This window comes from Aotus nancymaae, unplaced genomic scaffold (genome assembly GCF_030222135.1).
Source record: "Aotus nancymaae isolate 86718 unplaced genomic scaffold, 86718_ANA_hifiasm-v0.15.2.pri h1tg000014l, whole genome shotgun sequence".
Taxonomy (NCBI): Eukaryota; Metazoa; Chordata; class Mammalia; order Primates; family Aotidae; genus Aotus; species Aotus nancymaae.
This window is the reverse complement of record NW_026988425.1, coordinates 72,871,933-72,887,182: the sequence shown is the minus strand read 5'-3', so window position 1 is coordinate 72,887,182 and position 15,250 is coordinate 72,871,933. Positions and strand designations below refer to the sequence as shown.

The following is a 15,250-nucleotide window of genomic DNA, read 5'->3' as shown; positions in this document are numbered from 1 at the left end:
AAACAAAATTTGGTTGACTTTATCAGAATAACAAAAATAGTGATGGTCTTTTTCCCACGAGACCCTCCAAGATAAATGAAGAGTTAAAAACGTTGCTTCTGGCCGGGTATTGTGGCTCATGCCTATAATTCCAGCACTTTGGAAGGCTGAGGTGGGCGGATCACTTGAGGTCAGGAGTTCGAGACCAGCCTGGGCAACATGGTGAACCCCTGACTCTACTAAAAATACAAAAATTAGCCGGGTGTGGTGGTGCACACCTGTAATCCCTGCTACTCCGGAGGCTGAGGCATGAGAATTGGTTGAAGGCGGGGAGAGGGTGGAGGTTACAGTGAGCCGAGATTGCGCCATTGCACTCCAGCCTGGGCGACAGAGCGAGATTCTGTCTTAAAACAAACAAACAAACAAACAAAAAACCCCGAAAAACTAGAAAACAACAACAACAACAAAAAGTTGCTTCTACTTCATTTCCTTTCATCTCTCAGTGGAGTTTAACATATGAAATGCATTTTGCGAAATTTTGTTAGTATGTTCTATTCATATTTTAATAATAGTATAACAACGTTATAAATTCCTAAAGACATAAGCAAGAACGGTTGTTCCCACTAACACCTCAACCTGAAGTGAGGCTTTGGCTTTACCTGAAGTGGTACAGGGACGTGGATGGGTGGAAGGATGAGTGGGGACAGACAGATGCATGGACCAGCGGGTGGATGTGAGCTGAGGGGAGGGACAGCGATTGGAAGAGCCAAAGGCCGCTATGTAAGGGCGCGTGCTCCCCTCAGTGGGGAGATCCTGCTGCCGCTGTTTTTGGCCAAGTCGCCTTGGCCAAAGCGCGGTGACCGAAGCGGGGGACCGGGGTGGGACTTACGGGGACAGAAGGCGGAGCTTCGAACAGCATCTGGCCCCTGGGGTCCAGAGTGGCCCTGCCGCCCTCACCTGCAGCTGAGCCGGGAGCCGATGCGTCACCCCCAGCGGAAGAGCAGCGCTTCCCGGGTGTCTGGCGAGGTGCGCGCTCCGGGTGTCTGCTCCAGCACTCGCGGCAATCGCCTGCCTCTTTCCGCCGAGCAGGGCGGGGACGGGGCGGCCATCTACCGAGATCTGAGATTCGAGCCGCCGAGGTGCCGAAGACCACAGCTCAGCTCGGACAGCACCCTAGAACCACCGCACGGAGGGTCAGGCAGTCCCAGAGGGAGGCTGCAAGCGCCGCCGCCAACTCGACAGCGCGTCCCAGGTCAGTGCGAGGCGCCGTCCCCGCCGGCTGCACTTGGGAAACTTTGGCTGGCAGTGGCGGCTGCCGAGAGGGGAACAGCTGGGGCGCAGCCCGGGAACCGGCGGCCGCATGGTCTCGGTGCGCCCCGCCAGGTGCGACGCAGGCCCCTGAAGCCCGCACCTCCCGTGCACCCTGACACTGCAGTGCCTCGAGCTGGGTGCGAGACCCAGGGCCAACCGAGGGCCGCCGGGCTGCAGAGGCCTCCCGAAAGACTGCCCCGCCACTCCGGGGCGCGCTCCACGCGAGCTCACCCTCGACGCGCCTCCTGCGGTCCCCGCTGGTTTTCGATTCCAGTTTTGTGGCCGCTGGGGCTTGGACCCCGGGGGATGCGGGTTCCGCCTCCTTCTCAGGCTCGCCGAGAGGCGGGAACGCGCGAGGGCTACGCAGCCTCGGGGTGTCGAGGAGGATGCGGGGCGGGGGCCTCGCAGCAGCGGGAGCGGCGCGCGCTGGGCCGCAGGAGCGCGCGGGTCGGAGGGTCTGACTTGGGCGCGTCTCCGCAGGTGCCTCGGCCGCTGGGCAGCAGGAGGTGCCGGGTGGGTGCAGGGGACGGGCTGGTTACTGCGGAGTCGTTTGCAGCCTCTGTCTCGGGAAGCAGGAGCCGCACAGGGGCGGGCAGCCGGTCCCCACGCCTCCCAGGTGCGCACAGCTTTGGCACCAGGATGCCAGACCCCCTTAGCGGAGAGGCGGGTGCAGAGTTGCGCCTGCTCCGGGATGGGGGCCGTAGCTGCGCCCCTCAGACGCGCCATTTCCCAATGGAGTGCCGTGTCCTGCGGGCGGGCGGGCGGTGCAGGGACCGCTCCGCAGCGGCTGTGGGCAGAACCCGTTTTTATGGATGGTGATGGCCTTAGCCCGCCAGCTGCCTGCCCTGGCTCAGAGATGCGACGAAACGCGCACCCCGCCCCCATCGGTGCCCTGGCGCGGTCGCCCCAGTCACCTTCCTTTGCCCTTCTCCGACAGCGCCTTGAGCTCGCTTCCTCCTGCTCTCAGGAAAAACCTAAGAAACGCGCCTGGTTCCCGGGGTCGGCGGGGACCGTGAAGACGCTGCCAGCATCCTCAACAGCTTGGAAATCCCATCACCTTGATTCCCTGAGACTTGGAAGAGTAGGTTGGTTCTCTCTCTCTCTCTCTCTCTCTCTCTCTCTCTCTCTCTCTCGTATGTCTGTGTGTGTTGGGGGGAGGTGAATCAGTAGCAGCGGTAGGGGCGTATATGCCCCCAAAGGCCTGGGGGACAGCCGAAGTAACTAGGAGAACACAGCAGCCCATTGGAGGTATGTGTGGGAAACATAGCAAACCGTCTCTTTGGGCAGTTTCTAAATATTTCTTGCAAGTCAATACCAGGGAAGAATCTTTTTCTGGTCAGTCATTCCATTTTCCAGGACGACCTCAGATACATCTTTTATTATGGCTCTGCCCCTTTCCTTGGGTAGGGAGGAGACACACATTTGCTTGTGGCAGGCAGGCTTGCCTTATTCCAAGTGGAGCTGGCCTCCCTCCTGGCCTTCGGCTGCCCTCTAGGGCTCCAGGTTTTTTCAAACCTGTCTAGGAAAGGCAGGGCAGCAAACCTTCAGCTCCTGGCCCTTTCTACTAATTCAAGTTTGTCCTCTTCTCTGGGGCCTGTGAGCTCCCTAGACCCCCTCTAGGCTATGGCAGCCATCTCTGCCTTTCACTCCTGCAGGGGAGCTGAGCATCATGCCACTTGGAAGTAATGATGGAGACAGCCCTGTGTGAATCTGAGGCAGGGGTCCATAGCAAAGAGAAGTGGCCTGGAATGAGGAATGAAGAGTGTGCCTCAGATTTTCTCCAAGTGTGCGTTAGAAGCACCTCCCATGGAATATCTGGGAGTGGAGCTGGAATTTTATTTTTAACAGGGTCTCCATGTGATTCTTATGCCCACAAAGGAAGAAGAACCCACTGGTGTAGGGAACTTGGCCTCTCCTTGTCAGACCCTACTAGGATTCCTGTATGCAGTGCCTGTATTTGGTGATGCATGTTTATAAATGGACATTTATTGAATTCCTAAGTAGCAAGTGTGTTCGGATTTTTAAAAATCCTCATAATCATCCCCTGTAAAGTAGATATTATCCCCATTTTAGGGGTGGGGAAACTAAGGCTAAGAAGAATGACCTCCCAGAGGTTGGTAACTTGGAGAGAGCCAGAGCCCAGGTCCCTGATACACACCCTGCTGCCTCATCTGAGCAGTCCCGAATTCCCTTTGGGGCAGCACATAGGCAGGGACTGGGGCAAGGGTGATGGGCTGAATTTTGAGTTCAAACCCATTTGTTAAGTTCTCCCTCACCATGGCCAGGTGATGAACTTTAACTTCTAGCAAGCAGGTGAGTAAGATGATTGACTTTGGGAGAATGACTTCACCTTTCCTTTCTCAGCCTCCTCATCTGCACCAAGTGAGCGCCAAGGCCCTTCCAACCCCAGCAGTCCTTGCATGGCCGACTCAGCCCTGCAGGCAGACACACACAGGGTTGCTGTGCATAGAATCTCCAGACACTTTACAAACTCATAATCAGTGAGCTATGACTAACTAAGCAAACATTGTAGGGATTTCTTAATAAGGAATTTAAAAACTAGACTCCAAATGGGAAAGATGCATGTAACAAGTTATTGGTGTTTATGTAACACTGAATAGTTTTGATTTCCTTCAGTAGGAACTGACAGCCGGCTGACAGAAAACTCATCCAGGGAGAGAAGACACAAAAGTGAAGTATGAAATTTTGAATAATGTTTTCAGGTAACTTCTATTTCCATTTAGAGTGGGTGTCTGGAAGGGTGAATGCAGTTATGGTTTGAATTGCTTTCATGTATCGACAGATATTTTTAATAGGGCTCATCTCTCTAAGATGCAATACTTCTTACTTCCTTTTCCTGGCTTCTAGTCCTCTTGTAGCTGTGCAGGGAGCAGGGTGAGGACTTCACCGTTTGACCTGCACATGCTCACTGAATCCCCCTGTTTTCAGCAAGCTGCCTCTAAGTTTGGAGGCTTTCTGATCAACTTAGAAAGTAAATCTTTGTTTTCTTGCCTAGGAAAGTGGTTGTCTGCTACTTGGGATCAAATAAAACACAGAGGGGTCCAGTTGTTCTGTCCACAGACTTTTTCAACCATCCTCTTGTTTTAAGCCCTGTTACTCATTGCCATTTGCTCTGGCACTTGGGATCTCTAAGTCCTAAATGTCACAGGTCCTGTGGGTAAGCAGCTCCCTTCCCCTCAGGGCTGCCTCCCTGGGTCTGTGTCCTGCAGCCCCCTCTGCTATGCTAAGGCCATTTGCCACTCCACCAACCCCCCATTTCCAGAGCTTGTTTGAAATTGCTCATCTAATGGTATCTCTCCTCCAATTTTCTCTGTTCTTAAAAATATACATATTTGGCTGTGTGAAGTGGCTCACACCTGTAATTCCTGCACTTTGGGAGGCTGAGGTGGGCAGATCACGAGGTCAACAGATGGAGATCATCCTGGCCAACATGGTGAAACTCCATCTCTACTAAAAATACAAAAAATTAGCTGGGCACAGTGGCGTGTGCCTGTATGACTCGGGAGGCTGAGGCAGGTGAATCACTTGAACCTGGAAGGTGGAGGTTGCAGTGAGCTGAGATTGCACCACTGCACTCCAGCCTGGTGACAAAGTAAGACTCTGTCTCAAAAAAAAGTATTTAACTCAGGAGGCTGAGTCAGGAGAATCACTTGAACCCGGGAGGCAGAGGCTGCAGTGAGCAGAGATTGTGCCACTGCACTCCAGCCTGGGCGACAGAGCCAGATTCTATCTGAAAAAGAAATACATATATATATATATTTTAAATATTTTTAAAAAATAACTCAATGATTATAATTTTGGTGGCATCTTGGGCATAGAGAGAGGAACTAAAGGAGCATCATAAATATGCCATGATGAGTTGCAAGTGATATTAAAGACATTGTAATTTTTAAATGAAAAGCAGCTTATCCAGCCTTTGAATAATTAATATCTTGTAATAATGTTGAAGTGATAGTGTTTCGAAATTGTAAGGAAAATACACTTAAAGGATATATTCTTTCCATGTTTCACTTATTAGATTCCACTGATATTTACAAAATGAGATGAAGCATTGCATCCTAGAAATATATCCTTAAAAAAAAATTCCAACATTTCATCTGTTATTTTAAATAGGCTGTGGATTGGAGACATGATAAACATTTTAAAAAGCTAATTATGAGATAAACATTTTAAAAAGAGGAATGCAGTGACTGTGAAGACACAACAGGAAAGTCTTTTTTCTAGCCATTGTCTGATTTCATTACCACATCCCCGTGGAATGAATGTTCTATGATTGTCATTTCACACATGAGGAGCTCAAGACTCCTAGAGACTGAGAGACTTGATCAGGGCACACAGCCAATGAGTAGGAGAGTCACGACTGACACTTGTCTGATGCCTGAACTTTCAGCAGTTGAACTATTATCTATATGGAAGGTGCAACTAAGTTTGGGGATTACGTATAGTCTAGGCATAACAAAGTGCTATCCACACTCAGGATCCAGTCAGGATGCTTCAAGGAGGAAAGAACATTCTAGGCAAGAGAAGTGGTCTTCATCAAAAGTAGAGTTCAACTGTATGAAAAGGAAGTAAGTCAGACGTAACTATCAGTGTTTTTGATGTACAACTGGAGAAGGCAAGATAAAAGAACCCCGGAAAAGGATGAAGGCCTAAAGAGAAGGGGATTCTTCCATTCAGGTACTGATTACAGAAAGAACCTGAACACGGATTACACCTTTGGAGAATAAAGTATTTGACACCTTTTTCCTGACAAGTATGTTTAGACAATGTCAAAATTGCTCTACTAAACGTTAAAAAGTGAGCAAACAGAGTGGCTTTAAAAGTCTTTATAATGAGGAAAGAGTCAACCTCATGGGGTTGGTTTTGCTAGACACTCCCCAGTCCTCCGGGGAGAGGGTCTGCCTCCGTCCACGTTGCGGGTGGATTAGGCAGCGAGTTGGTGCCACTGCTCAACTTCTCTGGGACCCTGGAGCCCACAGCACCCTGTTTTTCCACAAGACTGTGATGGGGTCACTGTCCTCTTTAGGCATGGCAGGCACCAGTATAGTGCCAGCTCCTCTTCTTCTCCCAGAACCTCCTGACACCAACCTCGGTGAAAGAAATCTGTGACAGCAAGTGCTCAGGTTTAGTGTAGTGGAGAAAGGCCTTTACTTGAGGGTGACTGAAAAGTAGAAAGTCTTGGCTGGGCATGGTGGTTCACGCCTATAACTCCAACACTTTGGGAGGCTGAGGCAGGAGGATCATTTGAGGCTGGGAGTTCAAGACCAGCCTGGGCAATATAGCAAGACCCCATGCCAAAAAATAAAATAAACATTTTTAAAAAATTGTAAGTAAAATATCTTCCCCCAAAGATGCTGCTAAGATTTTAAAAAATAAAAACAAGATTGACCTAAATACTAGAAACTATACGAGAGTATAATATTGAAATCTGGTATCTGGCAACTTGTTCTCATTTGAATATCTATTTCTCAGATGCTACTTTTGGTCAAAGAATTTTTTTTTAATGACTGATACTGTATAGCTCCTTGAAATGCAATTACTAAGTAGTTTCTGTAAGGCCGGTTGCCTTGCCGGGAGCTCGGACGCACACCCCCCGCCACCTTTTGTCCGAAAGCTCGGACATGCTTGGGTTGTTCCCTTTTCCCCTTCTCACACAGCCTGGCTTTCCCTTAAAGAACCCAGTATGCAAGCGGGGTCTTGTGATTCTAGCCAATAGCAGCTGAGTCTTTCTAGCCAATAGCAGCCAAGTAGTTCTAACCAATAGCAGCCAAGTCCTGTATGCAAACAAAGGCTTGTAACCTTACCCAATAGTAGTCCTGCTCTCGCACAACCAATCGAGCTCCTTCACTCCCTATAAAACCCCACGTCTGAGAGGAGTCTGCGTGACTTCTCTGGCCCCTCCTGTCGGACCGCAGAATCTCGCCCGGGAGCCTGAATAAATTCCTTCATACTGGATCTTCTTGTGCTAGCCTCAGTTTCTTCCTTTTAAACTCGGCAAGGACAAACCTTACAGTTTCTATATTTGATATTATTCTGGCTCATTTCTCTAAATTTCTATGCTCTATTAAGCTCATTTATACATAAAAAATGTTTTTAAAATGATTCTTTTGTGATCACTGTCTCACGTGAGCTCTTTTCAGATGCTTTGCATTCAGAATAGACCTCTGAGTTGGGACCCAAGCTGTCAACTGATCCCAAATTCCTAAGTTCCTGACTTGCAGGTACGTCTGGCTCCAAGATAGCTTTTACAGAGTATGTCACAGGGAACATAAAATCAAAGCATTCACTTTCATTGCATTTATGTGCATATATATTGAGTAGTTCTCTGCTTTGCATCATGAATGGTACTGAAGTGGAGATGAACACTATGTCCTTTTGAATACTGCCTTTCAGGAGCTTAGTCAGTTGAAATTCCAGTTGAAAGTCAAGGCACAAATGCCATCGATAATATCATGAGAACTGAATTAGTCTTGTAAAAAGTAAGACCTAATAGGACTCTTTGGAATTTTTAATAATTAAATATATCTTACATATATGCTATGCTCTTTTCTGCACACACGTTCTATTTTACAATAAGCAAATAAGAGTGATATACAGAGGGGTATGTGAAATGTGTACTGTTTCAAGAAGAAGAATAAAATGGACACTTACCTATGCACCACCCAGACTGGGAAACAGAACATCACCTGAACTATTGGCCGCTCTGTGTCCCTCCCAAATGGCATTGTTCTCCTAATCTCTACCAAGGAGTAGCTTTTCGTTGACTTTTGTATTAATCATTCCCTTTGCTTTTTAAAAAAAAATTTCAGGTTTCCCCTTATACTTGATCCCTAAGTAAAATAATTGTTTATTTTTTAAAAATAGTATCAAGTACAAAATTAGATGAATAAAGAAAGGACAAGATTGCCAGCATATGACGAAAGCTTCCAGGAGAGGATAAGCCAGACAGACCCTGGGTCTTAGTCTGGCTCAGTCTCTCTGAGCCTTTACAAGAGCCCCTCCAGGCAAGGTCACGAGTCCTAGGAAGCATGGGGTCGCCCTTACAGTGCTTCTGGCAGAGCTACAGAGTAGACTAGGAGTTGGATATACAAAGGGACAGGCCATTGAGTCTTTCTCCTCCTAAGTCCACCTGAACTTATTCCCAGGCAGTCAGAGAAAACACCTGAGTGGAGCTGGAGTGCCACTGGCTGCCTCCAAAAGCAGGACACAGAGGAGAGAGCAGAGGTGTGGCTGGGACCAAGCAAGTAGAGAAAAGAACTGAGGGCAGGCTCACCGGGGCATCTGGTCCTCAGTTAACAAGATGGCAAAATGGCAGGGTGGCCTCAGAGGGGATGTCTGGGCACAAGCATTTTCCTGGCATCTCCCTTCACCATTTTCCTGAAAATTCTTCGAGTCTCTTTTTCATGATGATCTCCAGTCTCTAGTATCTTATGTTTTCTTTTTTCTGGTTCTACCATGTCATCTTTGTAGATTCCATCCTCTGGTAAATTATTCAGAGTATGTTGCAGTTCTTCCTTGATGATTTGCTTAATACAGAATTCTAAGCTAAGAATCATTTTTCCTTCAGATTTTAAAAGACCTTCCTTCATTGTCTGTGCTAATTCTTGATTCTTAAATAGACTTATCCCCATCCCTCAAACTCTCAGCCCATCATCCCTGACCCCAAGATTTCGGAATCTTAGTTGTCCTTGTTCTAGAAATTTACTAGAAATTTGACTATGTGCTGTAGTCAGCGTCTGTTTTATTGGTTTGTTCTTAAATTTTCATTGTACTGTGCTCTCCTTTGGACCATTTCAATTTGGCAACTCATGACCCTCAAGTCTAGAAACTTTTCTTGATCTTACAGATGATTTCTTCTTCTATTTGCCCCTTCTTCTTCCTACCCCCACTTTTTTCTCTTGTTGAAACTTCTATTATTTGGATGTTGGAGTTCCTGGTCTAGTCTTCTATCTTTTCCTTTTCTTTCTTTTCTTTTTGCTTGATTATGTTAGAGATTTTATCAGTGTTATCATCCAACCCTTCTATTGAGTTTTATAGGTTGGTATCATGTTTTTACCTTAAGAGAGCTCATTTTTATGCTCTGAATATTCCTTTTTCATAGAATCTTATTCATGTTTCATGGTTACAACTGTAAGAGTTAAAGAAAGAGGAAAGAAACATGAAATGTGGCTGGCAGTTAAAGACAGGTTTACCATTGATCAAACCTGAGAGGTGCTCCTGGCCCATTTTGGTCAGGAACACTTTCTCTTACAGACTAGGAGTATATGTTAGTTTTAGGGTGAGGGGGCTCATCCAAACCTTGGAACATTTATGTGTGTGGAGAGGTTTTTGGCAGGGTTGGAATCTCTCTGGGAGGAGGGGAGGATATCTTAGGGTAGACGTCTTTCCGACTGGAGTAGGGGTTTATCTTGGGGCTAGCATGTCTCTGGTTGGGGAGGAGTTTGGAATGTTTCTGGATGGAGATGTTATTTGTGGTTTATGGTCATACTGACCTTAGCCATTAGGCATGCCTTTGGATTTAGGTGTTTTTTTATGAAGGTGAACTTTAGAATGAGGGGCTTGTCCAAGATGGCAATTCTCCTGCTCTGTCAACATCTTCTTATGCTTTTGAGGGTAATGAGTTTTTGAGATTTTCATTTTTCTAAATAACATGTTTCCTCCAAGTTGCTTTTTTCTTTTTGTTTTCCTTTTTTTTTTTTTTTTGAGACAGAGTCTCACTCTGTTGCCCAGGCTAGAGTGCAGTGGTGTGATCTCGGCTCACTACAATCTCTGCCTCCCAGGTTCAAGCAATCCTCCTGCCTCAGTCTCCCGAGTAGCTGGGACTACAGGTGTGTGCCACCACACCCTAATAATTTTTTGTATTTTTAGTAGAGACAGGGTTTCACCATCTTCGCCAGGCTGGTCTTGAACTCCTGACTTTGTGATCCACCTGCCTTGGCCTCCCAAAGTGCTGGGATTACAGGCGTGAGCCACGGTGCCCAGCCCCAAGTTGCTGTTTTCAATTTGTTCTAGTCTCTATCTTTAATGTAAGAGGCATTTTTGTTTTTAAATTCTTGTTGTGGCTGCTGATGATTAAAGGGTTGGGATTAAAAGCTGGTGAGAAGCCTTAAGCACACAAATTGAGGCTTGTGACCTGTAAGCTTCACTGTTGTTTGACCTGGGTAGCATGTCAGATTCTTGAGAGAAGTCTATAGCAATTTTTCCCTGAGGGGTGAAGGTATGGCTGCCAGCAAGCCGAGCTGGGGAAGTAGGCTGTGGGATCCTTCAGCAGTGGTCAGTAAGCATCTCCCAGTCCAGAGATGCTCTGTTTCATCATTTCCTGAGAATAAACCTCTAGACATCCCGTAGGGCAGGAGGGGCAGTCTTCCATATCCTAGTGACTCGGAGTTGGAGGAATGACCTAAGGCTGTATTTCTCAAACTTTACTGTGCGTACAAATCGCCTGGAGATCTTGTTAAAATGTAGGCTCTGATTCAGTAGCTCTGGGGTGGAGTCTGAGAGTCTGCACATCGAATGAGTTTTCTGGTGGTGATGCAGGGTAGGATCACCTTTCAGGTAGCAAAAGGACCTAGGAATCTAACTGCTTATCTAACAGCTTTTCACCTGTTCCTCCTTATTTTAGCTGTATTCTTCACACATATGCTCGCGCACGTGCATGCACACACACACACACGCTAAGTCAGTTACTACTGGCTCACTGCTTTCTGGCTTCCAAAATATTGTTGCTGCCATCTTCTCATCCTTCTATCTTTAAGAGTTTATGTCTTTGAAAAAATTCTTTGGTTTTAAGGAGTTTCAGGAAGAAGCAAAATTAGATGATGTGTGTTCTGCCATATTAACCCTAACTCTAACCATCTGCTAAAACATTATCCTAAAGTTTGGTTGTAACCAAGTAAATGAAGCCTGTTTCCTGATAAATAACTGCTACGTTAGGCCTCTAGGTCTTTGCAAAAGCAGTGTTATCTACTTCTCCCTTCCTCCTTTGTCTGCCTGCCAGATTCTAGGATCCAACTCAATGGCTGGATTCTGTGAAGCCTGCTTTGTTTCCCAGGATGTTAAAGCTTCTGTGCTCTCCTGACTTTGTAACCAGCTGCTTATACAGTATCTCTTCCAAAAGACTGTGAGCTCCTCAGGGATAGGGCTTGTGCCTTTGTAGCTCAGTGCCCAGCACATATCAGGAGCTTGTAGATGTTTAACAATGAATTTCTGCCTGCATGCTTACTTTTCTCTTTTTTCTTCACTTTTTTTGCTGTCTTATCTCTTCTTTCTTTTGGCTGTTGTTAGATTTGTTATCTATTCTATTATCAAATAGAAATCCATTTTCCATAATTTTAATTTTAAAAGTAAATAGAATAAACAATAGTTTTCACTTTCCAAAAACTATTGAATCAGTAAAACAGATTTAAATATTATATATGCATTCATCTGATTCCCCCCTCAACTGTAAGCACTACTAAAAGACAAAAATTTTATTAGCCCTAGATGAAGACATAATTCTTACCACCTAATGGAATTATCTGTTGAAGGAGTCTGAATCTAAAATATTTAAATAAGTTAAACATAAATATTGTTTCGTTTCAATAATAAAAATGAATGTTTACAAAGTCTTCATGGCTCCTTTCAGGTTTCTTGCCTATAAAACTCCTTTTTCAGAGCAGAGATACTGTTGTCAAAATTTAACCCTATAGTTCTTTCTAACCCCATTATCTGGTCAATATATAATTTAAATAATAGAATCAAGAAAATTACATAATCACATGCTCACCATTCCAGTCTCAGTGTGAATTTCAGATATTATGTCAGTTATTTTAACATGTTGTAGCCCAAACAATATTTCATCCTTCAAGAAAAACAACATAAAAATGTCCCTCAAATTGAAAATCCAGCTATCACTTGCATTATTTAATTGAAGAGCATGTTTAAGTAATGTAATACTAAAGCTTTTACATTAAGCTACCACAAACATGTTATATTTTAATGGATCCAGATGCAATGACACAGAATTTTGGCTCTATAGCTTAAATTTACTTTTTTAAATTTACATTTTACTTAATTGATTATTTTATAGACAAGATCTCACTCTTTCACCTAGGCTGAGTGCAGGTGGCATGATCATATTTCACTGTAACCTCAAACTCCTGGGCTCAAGTGATCCTCCTGCCTCTGTCTCCTGAGTAGCTGGAACTACAGGCCACACCACCATGCCCAGCTAATTTTAAAATTTATTTTTGGTAGAGACAGAGTCTCACTACACACTGCCCAGGCTGGTCTCAAATTCCTGGTCTCAAGTAATCCTCCTGCTTCAACCTCCCAAAGTGCTAGGATTACAGATGTGAGCCACAGTACTTGTCTAAATTTGCTTTTTAACATTATTAATTTAAAAAATATTTTCCACAGGTAGAAAATAAGTGGATTATTGTTTAATTAATGTGGGACTTCGGAAAGTGCTATGTTGGCATAATAAATATCGATGAAGATTTTGAAAATAAATTTTAATTTGTAATTTCGTAAAGGTCATTACAATTCAAAAATTTATTTTATTTTGCAATTCACTATTTAGCATAATCCCATTTATGTTGCGTACATATTTTAGAAATTAATTCTCACCAAATGAATATAAATTGGGATGTGGATTCTGGCTAATCTTTTGGTCTTTACTGTCTTTGATAACCAGGTATTGATTTCTAACTTCTGAAGATGGATGAAGGTATGGAAATTTCAAGTGAAGGAAATTCCTTGATCAAAGCAGTCCATCAGAGCCGGCTTCGCCTCACAAGACTTTTGCTAGAAGGCGGTGCCTACATTAATGAGAGCAATGACCGTGGGGAAACCCCTTTAATGATCGCTTGTAAGACCAAACATGTCGATCACCAGAGTGTCAGTAAAGCCAAAATGGTGAAATACCTGTTAGAGAACAACGCCGATCCCAACATACAGGACAAATCTGGGAAAACGGCTCTGATGCATGCTTGCTTAGAAAAAGCTGGCCCTGAAGTTGTTTCCTTGCTCCTCAAGAGTGGGGCTGACCTCAGCTTGCAAGACCATTCTAGTTACTCAGCTCTTGTTTATGCTATAAATTCACAAGATACAGAGACAATGAAAGTTCTACTTAGTGCCTGCAAGGCTAAAGGGAAAGAGGTCATCATCATCACAACAGCAAAGTCACCCTGTGGGAAGCATACGACTAAACAGTACTTAAATATGCCTCCTGTGGATTTAGATGGGTGTCATTCCCCAGCCACCTGCACCACTCCTTCAGAAATAGACATCAAAACTGCCTCATCGCCACTTTCAGATTCTTCTGAAACGGAACTGATGCTCTTTGGCTTTAAAGATCTTGAGCTCGCTGGAAGCAATGATGATACCTGGGACCCAGGTTCCCCTGTGAGGAAACCTGCTATGGCCCCTAAGGGGCCCAAGCTCCCCCAGGCTCCACCCTGGATCAAGAGTCCCCCATCATTAATGCACCAGAACAGAGTGGCTTCATTGCAAGAGGAGCTCCAGGATATTACACCAGAGGAAGAATTATCCTATAAAACCAATGGGCTGGCACTTTCCAAGCGGTTCATCACTAGGCACCAAAGCATTGATGTCAAAGACACTGCACATTTGCTAAGAGCCTTTGATCAGGCCAGCTCAAGGAAGATGTCATATGAGGAAATAAATTATCAATCTTATCTTTCAGAAGGAAATCAGCAATGCATTGACGTCCCTGTTGACCAGGACCCAGATTCTAACCAGACAATATTTGCTTCCACCTTAAGAAGTATAGTTCAGAAAAGAAACTTGGGGGCAAATCACTACAGCTCTGATTCCCAGCTCTCAGCTGGCCTTACCCCTCCAACTTTAGAAGATGGCAAAGCACTTATAGGAAAGAAAAAGGTCCTCTTGCCATCTCCTTCCCAATTGTCAGAGTCCAAAGAATTGCTGGAGAATATCCCCCCAGGCCTCCTGAGCAGGAGAAATCATGCAATTTTAGAAAGGCGAGGTTCAGGAGCTTTCCCTTTGGATCACAGTATTACCCAAACCAGACCGGGGTTTCTCCCACCCTTAAATGTAAATTCTCACCCTCCCATCTCAGACATCAATGTCAACAACAAGATTTGCAGCCTTCTTTCTTGTGGTCAAAAAATGCTTACGCCAACAGTTCCTATTTTCCCTAAAGAATTCAAAAGTAAGAAAATGTTGTTAAGGAGACAATCATTGCAAACTGAACAAATTAAGCAATTAGTAAACTTTTAGGAGATGGGTACAAAACATATTTTCTTCAAATGTTTATATCAGAGAAACAAAGAACTAGAGAAGAAATCTTAAATGTTCATTCTTTTAAATCTCATAATTGGTTAGTCCATAATGGCTAGACAGATTAAAATGTAATTTATTTGTACTAGGCATCATGAACATAAAAAATAATATATAGTTTCTGCTGTGGGAATTCTCTCAAACAAAAGGAAAGCTATTTTTCTCAATGCTTCTAATATTTAACAATCTCCATGTAGTCTAAATTTGTCATTTAAAAAAAAATCAGCAAAGAAAGAAGTTGGGGTAATTTTTTTTGAATTTCAGATTGGCTAAATATTTTATTAGTAAACAGTTTTCAAGTCAATAATTTTTTAACATTTTATGTTAATAAATGAGATTGCAATTTTTTTTATGATCCTCAAACCATAAAAGAAAACACTGACAGCTATTAAATGTTCTAAGGTCAATAAACTCAAGCTACAAAGAAAGAATGAACTAATTCGTTTAAAATGTTAACTGAAGGTAGGTAAAACTCTAATTAAAAATATAAAAGGTTAAACACTGTATTAGAATGGGCAACTAAAATATTCGTGATGTCAGTTTAATCAGTGTCTAACTAGAGTTTTACAACCTACTAATATTCTATGCTGAGTCTTGTTGTTTGTGTACCGTGTTTTGCTTTGCGGAATTATTCTTT

The 15,250-nt window shown here is 44.3% G+C and overlaps 1 protein-coding gene across 7 annotated transcripts; it reads left to right on the top strand.

Annotated features, from left to right (window-relative positions):
• The first annotated feature begins 1,182 nt into the window (after positions 1 to 1,182).
• ANKRD34B (ankyrin repeat domain 34B) lies at positions 1,183 to 15,044 on the top strand. 7 transcript variants are annotated; one of them, XM_012472172.3, is made up of 5 exons: positions 1,183 to 1,231; positions 2,228 to 2,375; positions 3,928 to 4,013; positions 7,452 to 7,532; positions 12,986 to 15,044. In XM_012472172.3, the coding sequence occupies exon 5, from the start codon at positions 13,009 to 13,011 to the stop codon at positions 14,551 to 14,553; it is 1,545 nt and encodes a 514-aa protein (XP_012327595.2). In that variant the 5' UTR covers positions 1,183 to 1,231; positions 2,228 to 2,375; positions 3,928 to 4,013; positions 7,452 to 7,532; positions 12,986 to 13,008; the 3' UTR covers positions 14,554 to 15,044. The 7 variants fall into 7 exon arrangements, with proteins under 7 accessions (XP_012327595.2, XP_012327600.2, XP_021524323.2 ...); XM_012472177.3 differs by lacking the exon at positions 1,183 to 1,231 and adding an exon at positions 1,822 to 1,906 and having other exon boundaries at positions 2,228 to 2,371; XM_021668648.2 differs by lacking the exon at positions 1,183 to 1,231 and adding an exon at positions 1,822 to 1,906 and having other exon boundaries at positions 3,931 to 4,013.
• The last annotated feature ends 206 nt before the right edge of the window (positions 15,045 to 15,250 follow it).

Bases quoted from the DNA above. Each gene is read 5' to 3' on its own strand.
- ANKRD34B (XM_012472172.3), top strand. From the start codon at position 13,009: ATGGATGAAGGTATGGAAATTTCAAGTGAAGGAAATTCCTTGATCAAA.